Consider the following 18,718-nt stretch of genomic DNA (forward strand, 5'->3'; position numbering starts at 1 on the left):
CCACTGCCACTAGCTTGAGATTAATAATTCTTAATCAACTGAGTTACAACATTCATCATCAATAAATGCATCATCATTGATTGTGACATCTTAGGGTATATCAAATTCAACATTATCATCCTTGACCTCTTTCTCCCAATCATCCATAATTTTGAAATAATAATTAAATAAAATATTAGACTCGATTAAAATTTTAATTTCTATTATTTATAACTTAAATCAATTATCAGAGTACAACTTTCATAAAAATTCATGTTGTTTAATCTAAACTTTGGCTCTTATACAACTTTTGTTATGATTCAATTCGAGGCTTGGAATTAATCAAGTCGGAAACAAATGGTCTGACAATTGAGTTAAACTTTATATATTTCTAATTCTATCACTAACAATTTAGTGTAATAGAATTAATTGAAGGAACCGTTTAAGGAATGTTTTAGTTAACAAATAAAAGTTCCTCTCGACGCTACAAATGCGCCATAATAGGCGATTAAAAAATTCAACAGTTTAGAGCACAACCTGGAATACCATTATGAGATCAATGTCGAGGGGGTGGCGATGAACGGATTTTGAGGTGCACCTTTTATTCTTTTTTATCTCTCTCTCTCTCTCTCTCTCTCTCTCTCTCTCTCTCTCTCTCTCTCTCTCTCTCTCTCTCTCTCTCTTTTTTGTTATCTGATTTTGGAGGGGAGGTGGCACCAAGGAGAGGTGACAGGAAGGATCGGTTTCGACCTTGGGGATGTCGGCTACAGTGAAGGTCATTGAACTATGGTTCAGAGACTAAGAGAAAGAGGGGATTGGGAGGAGTTGCGGGTTTCTATAGTCAGAGTGTGCTATCAGGTTGGAGGAGCGAGAGCAGAGACGTGAGGTGGTTGTTGTCCGAAGGAAGGTTTCCGGCGAGGTGTTGAGCTGGACAGGGTCGCTAGAGGATGGAGGGTTCACAACGACAGGTGGGTGTAGGAATTAACCAAACCCTAGGTGAGGTGGCGCTCATATTAATGGGGAGTGGGTTACGACTGTGAAAGAAATATGAGTTGGGAAGAGCACACTATGTGGGGTCGCTGGCGTGATGTTATGCGGGCTGTGAGGTGCGACAAGAAGGGGCTGGTTGTGTGGAAACTTACAAGGAGAAGCTTGTCGGCGGGGAGTTTTGGATTGTTGGAGCTAGATGGGTGATTCTGGCGAGAACAACGAGTGATCTGGGGGAGTGACGCTCTGTCTGTGGCCTAGTTGTGAGAGGGAAGCCGGTTGGGCGTATGGGATAGATGTGGAAATCAAACAGAGAGGGGAATATAGAGTATTGTTGTGAGAGAATATTAAGAAAAATATGAACAATTAACCCTTCGACGTGCTCCAGAAAAAAAGCTGATTTAGGTGGGAATATTCTCTTTTGAACCATCTCGACAATCCATACGTGCTCGCTCTGTTTAAAAAAAATGTTACTTCGATAACAAATTTGTGTGGGCAAAAATTCATGCATTGAGACCTTATGCGCATAAAATTATGTAGGTGAGCAAAGCAAATTTGGAGGTTAATAATGAATGACTCTATGATCACATAAAAGTTAACCTCATTCCAAGTTATCTCATGATGACAACAAAAATTCCTATCATCTAAAATGTTATTTAATAATAAAATCAAAATTCTCACAAATGCTGATATTGATGTTGATTGGGCTAAAGGCACATCAAACAAAAGATCCACCCTTGGCTATTATACTCATGTACGGGGAAATTTGGTTGCATGGAGAAGTATGAAGTAATCTGTGATCTTAAGAAATACTGCTGAAGCTAAATATAGGGCAATGTGATTTAGTATTTGTGAAGGAATGTGGTTAAACAATGTTAGAAGAATTGAATTATCATGTGAAAGATCTGTAAAATTCTACTATGATAATTGGACCATCATAAGTTCTACAAAAAATCCACACTTAGGTTTTACCTACAATGAGTTTGTATAATATAATTGATTAGCTGGCGTTATCAACATATGCCTCTCAATTTAAGGGAATATTGAAGTAATGTAAAACTTATGGCCAGTACTTTTCTATCTACAATAACCCAACAATCAACAGACAACAATTTTTTATGTAAATAATCCTGTAATTCATGACCAACTTTCCAGCCGCAACAATCAGTGGACAACATTTTTTTTTACCTATAGCAATTCATGGACGGTGACATTCCATTTATTATGTATGGTTAATTTTGATTTTAGAATTAAAATAGATTTCCAATTTAATTCTTTCCTTGATTGTTGTTTCTTTTCTGATTTATAAGTCACTTATCATCCTTAAAAAAAAAAACGAAGTAATGATATTCAGTCATAAAGCTTTTCATTTTATACAATTTGCTTATGTCATCTAATTTTAAAGAACGCATAAAGCTGACACTAAATAGCTAGGATAAAGCTTATGATGTTGATGAAGATGCTCTTGTTTGTCAAGTTTGGTTGCAGACTATGTTAAAATGGTAAATGGTGGTCGCTTGAATAATTATAAACCATTAACCCGATTTCTTCCGTCATAAACCACAAAGTATATTTCACCAGTTCTTTTGTTATGATACTACTTCTAGATATGAAAAACATCCAGCATAACTTGTGTTCTTAATGGAGTTGGGAATGAAATAAGTGAATATGAGGGACAGTTTTACCTTTTTCTGATGTTGCTAATTCTACAAAAACAACAATCTGGAGCTAAATGCAAAAGCATTCTTCTTACACATTTTGAAGTCCGGTATATGCTTTTGTAGCCATTTTAATGTCAATCTGGTCGAGTTGGAGAATGTTGTCGTTAAAGAAGAGGATCATGCCGTGTTACTTGAAGGAGGCCTTCCTAAGTGTGCACCTTCAACTTTTCAGAGTGCTTCTGTGCGTACAAATTTAATCAGGTTGATTAAAAGAAATAGTTGACATTATGTTATTTTCTTAGAAGAAACACTTAAACTTTAACCATGGATGTTTTGGGTCCCCATGGCGAGAAGTTTAACAGCTTCTGGTGCCCTCATCTGTTACAGGTTTGCAAGCATGGATGAATCTTTCTTGCTTGAGAATAGAGCTCTATTTAGAGCCATGTAAGGTTCTCTGGCATTGAATTTTTCAATACCTCTTGATGTAATGACCAATTATCTCTAGGTTAACTTCTAGCTTTCTTGCAGGTCAAAATTTGGGATCATTTTGCTCTACTTTTACTTATGTGATCGGACTAACTTGTTTTCAGAAACCAAAAAGGTGTTTGTTTCTTCACATTGGAGTTAACAGAACTTTAGTGAAGATAATTGCAGTAATAATTTTCGCTTTTACCTACAATTTTGTTTGTAATATGCCGATCTTTACAAGTTACAGAGGTTGAATGCTTATAGGTATAGCATGCTGTTCTCGGTTATTTTGGTTTATGAAATTTTAATTCTGCTTAGTTTGTTTTGCTATTAAATTTTACGAAGGATTAGAAAATTATTGTATACAACATGCACTTGAAGGTTTATCTATATATTAGAGTATGAATATTCTTTGCACAAACTTTGAATTGCAATGAGGAGCATCTTTTTTTTTACATTAATTTTACTGTATTGTGCTTAATTTGCTCCAACTTTTTGAATCAAATGTCTTCCTTTGTTCATGCTTTGTTATGAATTTATATTTCCATTTTCGCATTAAAATCATGTAGCATTTTTTATTTAATTGTATAACTTGTTTTTGATATTCCTATTACCTAAAGTTTTGCTTTACCACGACCTGCTTAAACAGCCAGAATTAGCGTCCAACAAATTAGAAGATGTGGACAATATATCATCAATCAACTGGAGTTTCTCCTGTCTCATAGAGGAAATCTAATTCATTTTTCATTTGTTTCATTTATTTTCTCCAAAACACTTTGTTGTTGTGATAAATTGTAACTTTTATCATGATTATCTAACTATTCCTTGTAGCAACAATATTAAACGTTTGATGCGCTTTTTAAAAGATGTTATACATGAATTGGAAAATCTTAACGATTGTTAAAATATCTGTAAAATAATGGGTATACCCCTGCTTTTGATTTTGCCAGAGTTACAGCCGAGATTTGTTTCTCTTTCTATATCTTCTTCTTGTCCTAGCATCAGCCATGACCTCTCTAAAGAAGCACAATGACAAGTCAGCTTTCTCGGGAAAATCCATTCTTTACTTGAATCGTCATCAAACTGAGGAGTGGAAGGGATGGATGCAGGTTGGTAATTTCTCTATTTGGCACTATGCTATGTTTCTTATCTGCTCCTATATATCATTTGACTTGATTTCCTTATTTAATTGTTCTTACATCACATATATATTGGCTAACTCTTGCATCTACCGGTTATCTCTACTTGTTTCTTATGCTAGTTTCTTAGTGATGATGTAATAATTTAGCAAGCGGCCAACTTTGATTCATTGTTTGGGGATGGAGCTCCTTATTCTTTTCATTCTTATGAACAGAAGCATGTAAATTTGGAATTGTTTAAGGTCTTAAGAACAATTTAATTCCTTCCATCTCTCACTTCCATGGTTGTTTGCACTATAATTGGTATAAGTTTTTTGGTGGCATATAAATGATTTTTTCCTATGTATACCGTAGCAATTGAGCCGTGTAGTTTTATAAGATGTAGAGTTGCCATGTAATCAAATTAATGATGTTTTCAAGATTGGAGAAAATTTTTTTCGATAGTACTATCTTGAAGTCAGTGTTCTATTTATTGAAGTTCGATGCGTTTTATTGTGGAAAATATAGCACCTCTGCATGTTATATCATCTTTTAAAGAACCATGGATACTTATTATGACTTAGGTTTCCGTGATAAGTAGGCTCTAGGTAAGCTTTTTATTCTGTAAGTTGTATGGAGCTCATTTAAGTCTCTAATACCTGAACCATTAACAACTCTAGCTGGAATTTTTTATAGTTTTCTTCCTATGAGCAGAATCAAATGTCCATAGAAATTAATTAGTCAAGCAACTGATTGCTATCTAATTCTGATTATCAAGTTGATGACAATGAAAAAATCCTACCCAGTTCGGATAAAATGAATGATGAGACTTTGTTTGGCTATGTTGTTGTGCTGCATTATTTATTATGATCTTCAGATTCTTTTCCATGTTGATTTTTAGCCATGTGTCAATTTGTTGAATTTTATGCATATTTTAATTATATTGTTAAATGTATGTTACTAAGACATTATGTATTTTCATGTTTGTTTAGGTTATTTTTAACATGAGGGCTGTAGGAAGTCAAATAAGAATGCTTGAATACAGTTGAATTCTTTTTTAATTCTTTATTCTTGTCACGATTGATTCTGATTTTCTGCTCTTTTAGGTTTCTCTCCTTAAACCTGACTCACGCGCCAATCTGCATCGCATGGTTTCAAAGTTGAACTACTCCTTTTATTCAATTAATTTACTCTGGGAATAAACTCACACCATTGGTTTTTGGAAATGCCTGAGACCTGCTCGATGTCTGTTCTCTCTGGGCATTCGTCATTTGTCATCCACATGCAGCACACCACATAACCCCTTCTTTATTTGCTGTTTCACTCTTATAGTTTGTTATATCTATTAGTGCTTTGTTCCTCCCTTTTGTGGCAATCTAATTATCATTTTCATTCCATATTTATCGCAATTTTTTTAAATTGTTTAAAGTATTAGCTCATCTTTATCTTAATTTTTTTATTAACGCAAACATTGGTTCATATTACCATATTGTAATCATGATCAACATTACAAATCATATTAATGTGAATGTTGCGCTTGCTTCATGATAATTATGATCTTTACTCTAATGATATGCACCAAAAATCACGCCCTTCAAATTTCTATAATGATTTTTATGTTGATAATTATCATACCACGAAGTTTCATTCTTCCCACTTTTCATGATTCAATTTTTTTGAGCATTGGACAAACAAATCAACTTCATATGATTTTGCTGGATCATCTCATGGCTGTCCTGGGTACTCTTGTTTGCTATATCATAGTTTTCAATGATCTTATCATGATGGTCATGCACACTCTAATCATTGATATGACATTCATTATAAATCAATCAAATTTTTTTTTATTGATATTTTTGTAAATCTCATTAAGCATCCAATCAAACTTATGACTCATTGATACAGATTGTCTTAGAATATAAGGTTCACTCAAATTAGAATGTAAAATATCACATTTCGTAAAATCTGAAAAGCTGTTCCCTCCAAATAATAATTTAGAAGGTACCAAATTTAAAATTTTTCAAGAATTCTAAGAAAATTAAATCAGTTTATTGGAATTTAGAATTTACGCCATAAAACATAATCCGACACATAATGAAATTCATCTAATCTCAATTACATATAAAAACCAATCATGAAATGTTTAGACAAAATGAATTAGAAATCACCAAAGTGAAGATCTAGGTTTCTCGTCAATATAAGAAGCATCATCCAGAAGTGGTCGTTAAGACTTACACCTCATTTCAAGAATTTGAATCTAACCAACGCACCTAGGTTTGAGACGACAACGATGAGAACAACAACAACAATTTACTACTACAACAAGCCTTTATCCCATTATTTGGGGTGGGCAACATGAATTCTTTTTCTCTTTTGTGTTTTATTGACTCTATTATTTTCATTTAATTCTAATGAATTAAGTTCATTTTTTATACAATGTCCAAGTCTTTTTTGGTCTATCTTTGCCTTTCTTAATATAAGTTTAAAACATTTACTCTCCTAAATGGTTCTTCAAATGATTGATGTTTAATGTGATCAAATAATCTTAAGATGACTCTAATCCCACGAGAGCTATTCCAACCTTTTCACGGATGTATTCGTTTTGTGTTTTGTCTCTAGGTGTAAAGCTACTTATCCACTTGAGCATTCGCATCTCAGTAACCCTTAACTTAATTTTTCAAACCAACATTTTGCTCCATAAAATATTGCAGGTGATTTCAGAGTAAGTCGAAGGACAATCAAAGACGATTATTATTGTTGAAATTTAGAAAGAAGCACAACAAGAGTTCATAAAACTAGAAATAAAATAACACGGGTACAAACGAGACCTTAAAGCGAGGGCGAAGGTGATGAGAGACTGTGGCAGTTAGTAGGTGGAGGGTAGGAAGGATGCAGCAGCATCCAGCTGCTGGAAAAGTTTGACGATAGTGGAGGAGGGTGTAGAGGAGGTTGACAGTAGTGAGACTAGGATACAATCGAAGCACCACCTGTCATCTGATATGTTGCCCTAATAAGGGAGAAGACACCTGGCCATTGGAACCCTGAAATCAGAAAGAGAAAACTAAACCCGAAAACACACAAACGACATATATATAGTGCTAAAATAAAATAACAGAGTGAGCAAATGGAGCGTTAGTTCCTGTCCCTTGAAATAGCTGATTGGTCCAGCCTCCTGTCGGACTGAGACCCTTGCTGAATTGGTTGGGCCGATTCAGCCATACGAAGCCTCGCGACAGTCTCCCGTGATTTGGGGAGCTTTGACTTCATTCATTGAAGTCTCTGGGAAGTCTTTGTAATACGGTGTTAGGTTTGTAATATTGAATGTGGAGGAAATATTGTAGTCCCCTCGCAGGTCAATCTTGTAGGCATTATCATTGAACTTCTGAAGTATTTTAAGTGGATCTTTTGCTCTGGGCTTGAGTTCTCTGAATGCTCATACTGGGATCTCTCTTTCTTCAACTGGATCCACACTGGATCTTCCTTAAATGTCACATTTTTCCTTGTTTTGTGTGTCTTTGCTTGGTATTTGTGATTCTGCTTAATGATCTCTTTTTCAACTTTCTTGTGGAGCTTCTGATTCTCGTGCACCCGTTCCTCAGCATCCTCACTAATCTCCGACATTTGCAATATCGGTACTTATTTGAGTGAGGTGAGCAGGTTGTGCTCGTACACAATCTCAAATGGGGTGCGACCCGTAGTTTGACTTATAGATCTGATTTACGCAAACTCGGCTTGAGCAAGAATCGAATCTCACTGTTTGATATTTTTACCAACAAAGCATCTCAGCAGATATCCAACGCTCCTGCTTACTATCTCTGTCTAAACGTCTGTCTGGGAGCATGCTGTTGAATTGAATTGAAGCTTACCTCCTAGTTTTCTCCACAAAGTCCTCTAAAAGTGACTCAAAAACTTGACATCTCTGTTTGAAGTGATGGTCCTGGGTATTCCGTGCAGTTTTTCAATCTCCTTGAAATACAAGTTGGCTACATGCAATGCATCCAGTGTCCATTGGTAGAGTACGAAATGTGTTATCTTTGAGAATCAATCCACCACGACCATAACTAAATCCTTGTTTTGTCGAGTTCTCGAAAGTTCCACCATAAAATTTATGTTACATCCATCCACGATGCCTCTGGTATTGGTAATGGGGTGTATAAACCTGCATATTTCTCTTTGATTTTTGCCATATGACAAATCATGCATTTTCGGACGTGCTGCTCCGCATCTCTCGCTAGTCAGGGCTTAAAGAAGTGTTCTTTTACAAGTGTGAGTCTTCTTTCTACCAAAATGCTCCTTAAGTTTTTCACTGTGGCTTTCTTGAATAATGGACTCCCTTAGCGAACATTTGGGAATGCACAACTTGCTCTGGTAGAACAAGTATTTATTAGCTCTGCAGTATTGCCTGATAGACTTCTCCTAACACTGCTTCCAGATTTTCCCGAAATCCGCATCTCTTGTATAGCTCCTTTACTACCTCAATGCCCACGACTCGAGCTTGCATCGCAGTGATTGGCATGTGACAGAGGCTCAGTGCATTCGCTACTTGGTTTCGACTCCCTGCCTTTTGCTTAAGCATGAGCTGGAACGATGCTAAGAACTCCAACCAAGTTGCGTGTCGGCTCTTCAGTTTACTCTAACTATTTAAGAATTTCAAGATTTTGTGGTCCGTGAACAACATGAACTTGCTCGTTCGTAGTAATGACTCCATTGTTTAGTAGCTCTCATTATAGCATAAAACTTCAGGTCGTGCATTGTGTATTTCTTCCTGGAATCATTCATCTTCTCACTAAAAAGGCGATGGGATCACTTCCCAAGCTCAGCGCTGCTTCTATGCCCACGCCGGATGCAACACAACTTTACCTCAAACAGCTTGTTGAAATCTGTTAATGCTAAAACTGGTGTCTGGGTCTCCTTCTCTTTAGGTGCATTGAAATTATTCTGAGCTGCATCTGTCTACTGGAATTTCTCTTCCTTCAAAAGTTATGCAGAGAGGCGGTGATGGTACTGAAGCTTTTGATGGATCACCTGTAAAATGACACTAGTCCCAGAAACTATCTCAACTCGGTGAACGAACGCGGTGCGATCTAGTTTGCAATAGCCTCGATCTTTATAGGATCCATCTGAATGTCTGTGCTAGACACAATATTACCCAAAAAACATACATGGTCTATCAAAAAGTGACACTTTTTTAGTTGGACATGAAGCTTTTCTTCTTGCAATACCTCGAATACCGCGCTCAGGTGATGTAAGTGTTCCTCAGATTGGTTGTATATTAAACCACCTCAAAATTTTCAATATGGGTGCATTTGACAATCAGAAGGGCATAACCATCTACTTGTATAACCCATCTCGTGCCTTGAAAGTGGACTTGGTGATACCCACTGATCTAAGAGTTCGTCTTGGTGAGGTATGGGGAATCAGTACTTGATTGTATTCTTGTTGATGACCATGCTATCAATCATTCGTCACGAACCGTTCTTCTTGGGTACCATCATGGTGGAGACAACACACGGACTAATACTCTATCTAACCAACCATCTTGAGACGAGATCCTATACCTGTCGCTTCAACTCATCATACTCTGTCAGTCTCAATCTCTAGACAAGCCAATTTGGCAACACTGATCCTGCTATGAGATTTATGGTGCGTTAAATGTCCCTCGGTGGAGGTAATCCCTTTGGAAGACTTCGGTCATCACATCCTGAAAGTCATGTAGTAGTGGTTGTAGCATTGTAGGTATCTCACTCTTCTCAGTTCCCTCTAGTAGCGCTAATGTCAGTACCACTGAAGCATCCCAAGTTGACTGCTTGAAGGTGGTCATTGAGACTAACGCCTCCTCTTTGTCGCCTATCCCTCGCCTCCTTAATAGGTAACAACATGATGTGTTTTCTATTTTTTTAAAAAAGCAATTATTCTTGAAGCCATTGTGCTGAGTCTTGTAGTCGAACTACCAAGGCCTCCCCAATAGAATATGACACGCATCCATCGGAATCACGTCGCACCCCACTTGCTCTTGTAACTGATGCCCAATTGAAAGTTCAATCAAGCACTGCCCATGCACGCATATCTCGTTTCCCTTTTCAATCAGGTGAGGGAATATATTTGAGGATGTTTCTGTGCGGCCAATCCCAATTTCATTATCATCAGCGTGGACACCACATTTTCATAACTCGCACCGTCAATGATCAAACTGCAAACATTGTCCTTTACCGTACACTTGGTGTGAAAGATATTGTGTCTCAACCATGAATAATCTCTTTCCAGCTCTGACTGTAGAACTCTCTGTATGACTAACATTTCTCCTTCATCACCCTGAAACTGAATTTCTTTCTTTGGACTATCCTCTGACTTCATGTCTCCACCTTATCGACGACACCCTGGTCTATGAGTGAGACATCTTTGCTCGTGGGCCAGCCGGAGGCTGTGTGTTCTTAGCCATGACAATCGACACCTCCTGACAAGCACTGTATTGGAAGAAGTTCCTTTTTCTGGCCTCTTTCCACTCATATTTGTCTTGTTACTCCCCTGTCCTGCCTTGCTAACTCCCCCAAAGGTACCCTTGTCAGTTGCTATAGTTGTAGGTGCTATAGTTGTAGGTGATTGCCCTAGGTGATTGCCCGTCTGAAAATTGCTGTCTCGAGATTAAGGCTATGTTTGGGGGGGTAGGGGGCATGCGGCGCGGGGAGACACTGCGTTTTTTTTCGATTTTGGGCGGCGTTGCTGCCGCAACTTTGTGTGATTTGGTGTGAAAGCCGAAAGCCAGCTATATGTCACGGCTCAGCTTCCTCAACGCGACTTTTACCTCTGTGCCTCTTCATCTGTTCCATCCTTCCTTCGCCATGGACCTAATTCCCTTTGTCGATCCATCCAGAAAATGGCGGTTATCCACTTGAAAACCCTTATCAGCCTCCAACCAAATTAGCCGCGGAGCTTCGAACACTGGAGGAACTAGCTGCTTAAGGCGATAACACCGGTGAAGGCTGAATATCTCTGGCAGCCTCCGTCGAGAACGGCTTTTACGGCTAATGAAAACTGCTCCTTCAGGCGTGTTCAAGGAGAAGTCCAAGCGGCAGTGGAAGAAGTCCTGTGTATATTTTACTTGTTGGAAATTCGTGATTCAGGTTCAGACTCTTATTTCAGAGCTAAATGAAATATTGGCACATGGTGTTTTTGACCAAGATGGGCAGTGGAAAAAGAAGCTCACACAACAGTCTCCTTATGTTGTTTGAATTCCTTCCCCAAGCAGTCCAGGAACAGCTTCTTTTGGAAAGAGATCCTCATGGCAATGTTCAGGTACTTAGAGCATCACTGCCTCTGCCATTTGATGTTTAATGAAAATTTTCATCTTCTTTTTATCTTCAGGACTCCAATAGAAGCCTTAGGAGCTTTGTGGTAACACGATTTGGGCAGCATTTAAGCAGGATTTGATCTGCATCATGCCAATTAGCCAAAATTGATGGCTTTATATTGTTGTTTGGTCCTTCTACAATTGGAACCATGCTTGTGACATCTTCTTTTAATTAGCTTGCTTTTGAAGATTGGTTTGGATTAGATGGAATTCAAGGATCTTACGTGATATACTGTCAATATTTAGAGTAACTTTAATTTTTTAGTTGACTTCTGATTTGTTTGATGATATTTAAGGTTTTCTTGTTCAAAGCGTGTGGTAGTTTTGATAACTTTTTTATGTTTCATCTCCATATTAGATTTATTATTAACACGATGTGATGATGTGGGTATACTGCAACAAGATAAAGTTGATTAATATCTGTAAATCTGGACTATTTTTTTACTATTTTGATACTCACTGTGATGTGAGATGAATATTTGTAATTCTGAACTGTTTTTATTTGAACTTTTTCCTTAAAAGTATCAAAATTATGACTTCTAAGATTGACTAAAAATTGTAGAAGTTTATTTTTTACCTGTTTAGCTTGGAAAGAGAATTTTTGCTTCTGATGTATCATATATAAGACTATCATTGTTCTGTTTCAAACAGTTTAACTAAACAGGGGCAGAATGATCATTTTTTTCAGAAATAACTACCTCACAGCTGTTTTCACACAGCTGCAACAAACAACCAGCTAGCTTCCCCGCAGCAGCTTCCCCACAGCAGCTTCCTGGGGCAGCGCAATAGCAGCTGAAAAGCTGGAAAGCTGCGGCTGCACCAAACAGACCCTAAGACTTTGTTTTGCGTAGCTGCAGCTTACCAGCTTTTCAGCTTCAGCTGCGCTGTCCCAAGAAGTTGTTGCGAGGAAGCTGACTGTCTGTTTGGTGCAGCTGTGTGAAAACAGCTTCAGAGCAGCTGTTTTTGGAAAAATGATCATTCTGCCATTCTTTGGTAAAACTGTTTAGGGTGCACATGCTTCGTAACACCCCAAGAATGTACCACGATAAACTCCTTCATGCTACTAAATATTACATATCCAAATTGATATACGAAGCTGGCGATGGGAGAAGAGGAAAGGGAGGAGCAGAGACGCAAGGGAGACTCTGGAGAGAATTTTCGAAGATCCATATACCTTGATTCTTATGGTTTTCGAATGAGGAGTAGAGCAGAGGAATGTGCTTCTTTTTTTCGCACGAGGGGAAGACGCGGAGGAGGAGGCCACTATGGCAAAAGTGTCGCGAGGGTAAAGGTAAAAAATTTTAGGGGCCAATGTGGGGCCATGGGGTTGATGCCGCGGCCTGCTTCCCAAAAGCTTCTTATCACCGCCCCCGCAAAGTTACGAAACAAACAGGGAAAAAATTTTGCTCGCAGCAGTTTGCGGCCATGCCGCGCAAAAACCGCGGCCCCAAACACAGCCTAACTCTATTTTAAAAAGCATGGGAAGAGTCCAGTTAATAGAAACTTAAATGAAATGAGTCGCTATCTTTAGTTGCATGCTATAAAATTGATATAAACCCTAAACCCTAAATTTTGAAGGTCAGTGCACTACCTGGTATGTTAACAGCTTGTACAAATTCGAGTTCCTCCTAATCATTTACCTTGTTTTCCGCATTTGTTATTGTTCCAAAATAATGTAGGATGTGGTTTTCTTTTTGGATGTTTATCATGCTTCAAATTTCTATTCTTTATTAGGTCTTATTTCTAATGTACCACTACTTTTCTGCCACGGGAATGTACAATGCGATCCGCATCTTTATAGCTGCTTATGTCTGGATGACTGGATTTGGGAACTTCTCTTATTATTTTGTCAAAAAGGATTTCAGCCTCGCTCGATTTGCTCAGGTATGTATGCAATTATGTGGTTTCTATTGTCTTGTTTGTTAAATGTGTTGTCTTTGATGTTTCACACTTCAAACACAGATGATGTGGAGACTGAACTTATTTGTGATCCTGTGTTGCATTGTCCTCAACAATGATTACATGCTGTATTATATTTGTCCAATGCACACTCTATTCACCCTTATGGTTTATGTGACACTCGGTATTTTCAACAAATACAATGAGATTGGGTCGGTTATTGCTGTGAAGATCTTCTCTTGTTTTTTGGTTGTTATCTTGATATGGGAAGTTCCTGGAGTTTTTGAAGTTCTGTGGACTCCCTTCACCTTCTTTTTAGGCCAGTTTCTTGTACAATTTTTTGCGGTCCCGTGTGTCTTGTTGATTATCTCAGGTGGTAACAGTTCTTTGAATTTTTTTTGGTGCAGGGTACAAAGATCCAGATCCTTCTAAGGCAAGCATCCCTCTTTTGCATGAATGGCACTTCAGATCTGGTCTTGATCGCTATATCTGGATCATAGGAATGATTTATGCCTACTACCATCCAAATGTAAGTTTCTTGGACACACACTCACACCCCCCTTATATATATATATATATGATTTCTGCCTTGGTTTGCTTCATCGTTCGATCTTCTTGCATGCCAAGTTGAAAGATGGATGGAAAAACTTGATGAAACCGAAACTAAATTGAGATTATCAATTAAATCAAGCATAGTTGTAGTTTGCTTGTTGGTAAGTCGCATGCATTCCTTGTTCTTCTAATCATAGGAGATGTCATCATCATTTTATGTTGGAACATATGATTAACAAGAATTTTATGCATATTTCTAGGTTGGTGGTTTGTGGTATGAATATATCTACAGGCTAGACAAAATTACTTACAATAAATACCATCCTTACACTTCATGGATCCCCATCACGTAAGAGCTTATTTGAGAAATGTAATCATATTTAAGTTAGTGCTTCGTGCCAAACTAACGCATTCTTATTATGTATTTTAGCGTTTATATTTGTCTAAGAAATGTTTCACAGCTGCTTAGAAGTGACTCGTTGACCCTCTTTGCGTAAGTTCTTTTCAAAGCTAAAGGCATACATCTCCAATACTTTTAGATCTCGTTGTGAGTTAATCATTGCAAATTTTTTTTTCCCCTTTTGTGTTCTTAGGTGGCTTGGCAAGGTCACATTGGAGACATATATCTCGCAGATCCATATCTGGTTGAGGTGGTGCACTTCAAGCTTTTTTTATTTTATTTTATTTATGTTAAACTATTTGATTTGGCAATAATTTCACATTGTTAGGCTTTAAATGGGCTTATGATTTAGCAATCAAACAAGAATTTGTGAGAAAATTTCTTTGAGTGCCTGAATAATCAAGTATGATCTAGTTTATCAGTCTCATCAAACATCAGGATAGTTTTCTTCATTTTTCTTTGTTAGTGCTACCATTTTTTCCAGCATGGTCGAGCTTGATCTGATTATTCCATTTAAAATTAGAAGTTTGTCAAGCTCATCTTTGTTACATTCTTACCATGTCTAGCCTTTATATTATTTCTTTTTGTTGAAACATTTACCCCATACTATATTTACAACTAATTAAGATCATTAAGGGTAACCAACTAGAAATGAGATTGATTGTATAAACTCTCTGAACTCAACCGAGAGAAAGAAAGCTGAATATGCATCCAATTTTCAACTCTCCTAAAGAATAAAGCTTCATTGAGTATGAGTTTGGGTTTCCTGATTGAAATTTGCTAGTTAATGCCCCAAATAAAAAATTGTGTATCATATGGCAATTTCATCTTCAATCAAATCGAAGATCTTGATTATTTAATTAATATGTTATTCATGTAAACCGATCTCTAGATTGTGCTATATACTGTGGATGGTACTAGCAATTTAAAAGTTGTACCTATCATATTATACGATTGTGCTCCTGATGTATAATATTGTTTTTTCTATACTAATTTGATTGATGTGTAACAAATCAGCCTAATATTTTATTGAGGTCAACAGTAGGATGTAGTTTTCTTTTTGGATATTTATCATGCTTCAAATTTCTATTCTTTATCAGGTCTTATTTCTAATGTACCACTACTTTGCTGCCACGGAAATGTACAATGCGATCCGCATCTTTATAGCTGCTTATGTCTGGATGACTGGATTTGGGAACTTCTCTTATTATTTTGTCAAAAAGGATTTCAGCCTCGCTCGATTTGCTCAGGTATGTATGCAATTATGTGGTTTCTATTGTCTTGTTTGTTAAATGTGTTGTCTTTGATGTTTCACACTTCAAACACAGATGATGTGGAGACTGAACTTATTTGTGATCCTGTGTTGCATTGTCCTCAACAATGATTACATGCTGTATTATATTTGTCCAATGCACACTCTATTCACCCTTATGGTTTATGTGACACTCGGTATTTTCAACAAATACAATGAGATTGGGTCGGTTATTGCTGTGAAGATCTTCTCTTGTTTTTTGGTTGTTATCTTGATATGGGAAGTTCCTGGAGTTTTTGAAGTTCTGTGGACTCCCTTCACCTTCTTTTTAGGCCAGTTTCTTGTACAATTTTTTGCGGTCCCGTGTGTCTTGTTGATTATCTCAGGTGGTAACAGTTCTTTGAATTTTTTTTGGTGCAGGGTACAAAGATCCAGATCCTTCTAAGGCAAGCATCCCTCTTTTGCATGAATGGCACTTCAGATCTGGTCTTGATCGCTATATCTGGATCATAGGAATGATTTATGCCTACTACCATCCAAATGTAAGTTTCTTGGACACACACTCACACCCCCCTTATATATATATATATATGATTTCTGCCTTGGTTTGCTTCATCGTTCGATCTTCTTGCATGCCAAGTTGAAAGATGGATGGAAAAACTTGATGAAACCGAAACTAAATTGAGATTATCAATTAAATCAAGCATAGTTGTAGTTTGCTTGTTGGTAAGTCGCATGCATTCCTTGTTCTTCTAATCATAGGAGATGTCATCATCATTTTATGTTGGAACATATGATTAACAAGAATTTTATGCATATTTCTAGGTTGGTGGTTTGTGGTATGAATATATCTACAGGCTAGACAAAATTACTTACAATAAATACCATCCTTACACTTCATGGATCCCCATCACGTAAGAGCTTATTTGAGAAATGTAATCATATTTAAGTTAGTGCTTCGTGCCAAACTAACGCATTCGGAAGTTACTCGTTGACCCTCTTTGCGTAAGTTGTTAAGCTAAAGGCATACATTTCCAATTATTTTTAGATCTCGTTGTTGAATAATCATTGCAAATCTTTTTTTCCCCTTTTGTGTTCTTAGGTGGCTTGGCAAGATCACATTGGAGACATATATCGCGCAGATCCATATCTGGTTGAGGTGGGTGTACTTCAAGCTTTTTTTATTCCATTTTATTTATGTTAAACTATTTGATTTGGCAATAATTTCACATTGTTAGGCTTTAAATGGGCTTATGATTTAGCAATCAAACAAGAATTTGTGAGAAAATTTCTTTGAGTGCCTGAATAATCAAGTATGATCTAGTTTATCAGTCTCATCAAACATCAGGATAGTTTTCTTCATTTTTCTTTGTTAGTGCTACCATTTTTTCCAGCATGCTTCATTTTTCTTTGTCAGTGCTACCATTTTTTCCAGCATGGTCGAGCTTAATCTGATTATTCCATTTAAAATTAAAAGTTTGTCAACCTCATCTTTGTTACATTCTTACTATGTCTAGCCTTTATATTATTTCTTTTTGTTGAAACATTTACCCTTTACTATATTTACAACTAATTAAGATCATTAAGGGTAACCAACTAGAAATGAGATTGATTGTATAAACTCTCTGAACTCAACCGAGAGAAAGAAAGCTGAATATGCATCCAATTTTCAACTCTCCTAAAGAATAAAGCTTCATTGAGTATGAGTTTGGGTTTCCTGATTGAAATTTGCTAGTTAATGCCCCAAATAAAAAATTGTGTATCATATGGCAATTTCATCTTCAATCAAATCGAAGATCTTGATTATTTAATTAATATGTTATTCATGTTAACCGATCTCTAGATTGTGCTATGTACTGTGGATAGTACTAGCAATTTAAAAATTGTGCCTATCATATTATACGATTGTGCTCCTGATTTATAATATTTTTTTTTTCTAAACTAATTTGATCGATGTGTCAAATCAGCCTAATATTCAGTCTATGAATCGAATGATTATATTGCACGACCATCATCGTACCATACAATTATGATTGTACAATACAATTAGCCAATAACTTGAATTTCAAGTTTGTATCCTCTTTAATTTGAAGGTTTTTTTATTGAGGGCCGCCATATGCATGTTTGGAACATGCAACGGGTGGGTTAATTTTATTCACTCGAAACCCCTTAGAAAGAGATTAAAAAGTGAATTTTTAAGTGAGCATATTTTCTACACCAAGCTATCTTTCTCCTTAAAGCCATTGATATTCAAATTTGTGTATGTAGTTATGGAGAGCTAATTTTTTTATCAAATGAGAGAGATCCTTGATCTCAAATAAAGCAGCAGTTTGTTTCTTTCTTGCAGTAAGTCTCCATAGCAAGGAGAGAGGAGAGGGAGAGGAGAAAGAATTTGGAAGAATTTTGAATTGAATTTTACTCAGGATTCCTAGTTTATCTCAGGATTCCTAGTTTATATAGACAAAATTAAAGTAAGAGTTAATTTGACAATAGAATATGTCCAGAGAGTCTTACATCGGCAAAGTGCTTCTTGATGTGGTGTTTGATGTGGTGGTCTTGGAGTTTTACCTAAACAAGAAAGTTATCCTACGTTATGTGCTTAGAAATTGTTCATAATATTTGTGACGATGAAACTTATCACTTATTGCTGCTATAGTTGTTTACTTTAATCGTGCCATACAATTTGAACGCAATTTGTTCAATTTAGTGGGGCTTTGATATAAAGTGGATCAACCAATGACAGTTACTCCTAGTGAATTCACGCGGACTAAAAATTGAAGGTTTTTTAGTTTGTAGGCTGAATCGATCATCCTTTTTGTTTATTTAAAATTCATACAAATTTGTTAGATTCATGATGCTATGTCATGGTTTCCATCAAGTAATAAGTAGACCCATAATAGTCCTTCTTTAACTTGCAGGTTGGGCCGACCGAATGGGCAGCCCAAGTGGCTGCTTTCTCTTATTCCAAATTATCCACTGCTCAATTTTTTGCTAACTACCATAATCTATCTATTTGTGAGTAATCTCACCACTTGTTAAGTTAGATTTTATTCT

General features: G+C 36.8%; 1 protein-coding gene across 1 annotated transcript in view; it reads left to right on the plus strand.

The window, feature by feature from the left end:
• LOC110027583 (protein REDUCED WALL ACETYLATION 4-like) overlaps positions 1–18,718 on the plus strand; it is a 29,245-nt gene extending 10,527 nt beyond the window's left edge. Inside the window, exons 3-14 of the mRNA XM_020729072.1 lie at positions 2,751–2,888; positions 3,015–3,071; positions 3,156–3,228; positions 4,046–4,204; positions 13,296–13,445; positions 13,524–13,779; positions 13,868–13,989; positions 14,087–14,173; positions 14,273–14,361; positions 14,443–14,505; positions 16,767–16,823; positions 18,583–18,718. Coding sequence (XP_020584731.1) covers positions 2,751–2,888; positions 3,015–3,071; positions 3,156–3,228; positions 4,046–4,204; positions 13,296–13,445; positions 13,524–13,779; positions 13,868–13,989; positions 14,087–14,173; positions 14,273–14,361; positions 14,443–14,505; positions 16,767–16,823; positions 18,583–18,703 — 1,372 coding nt within the window. The 3' untranslated portion in view covers positions 18,704–18,718. The remainder of the gene's footprint in view (positions 1–2,750; positions 2,889–3,014; positions 3,072–3,155; positions 3,229–4,045; positions 4,205–13,295; positions 13,446–13,523; positions 13,780–13,867; positions 13,990–14,086; positions 14,174–14,272; positions 14,362–14,442; positions 14,506–16,766; positions 16,824–18,582) is intronic.

This window comes from Phalaenopsis equestris, unplaced genomic scaffold (genome assembly GCF_001263595.1).
Source record: "Phalaenopsis equestris unplaced genomic scaffold, ASM126359v1 Scaffold000428, whole genome shotgun sequence".
NCBI classification, from domain to species: domain Eukaryota; kingdom Viridiplantae; phylum Streptophyta; class Magnoliopsida; order Asparagales; family Orchidaceae; genus Phalaenopsis; species Phalaenopsis equestris.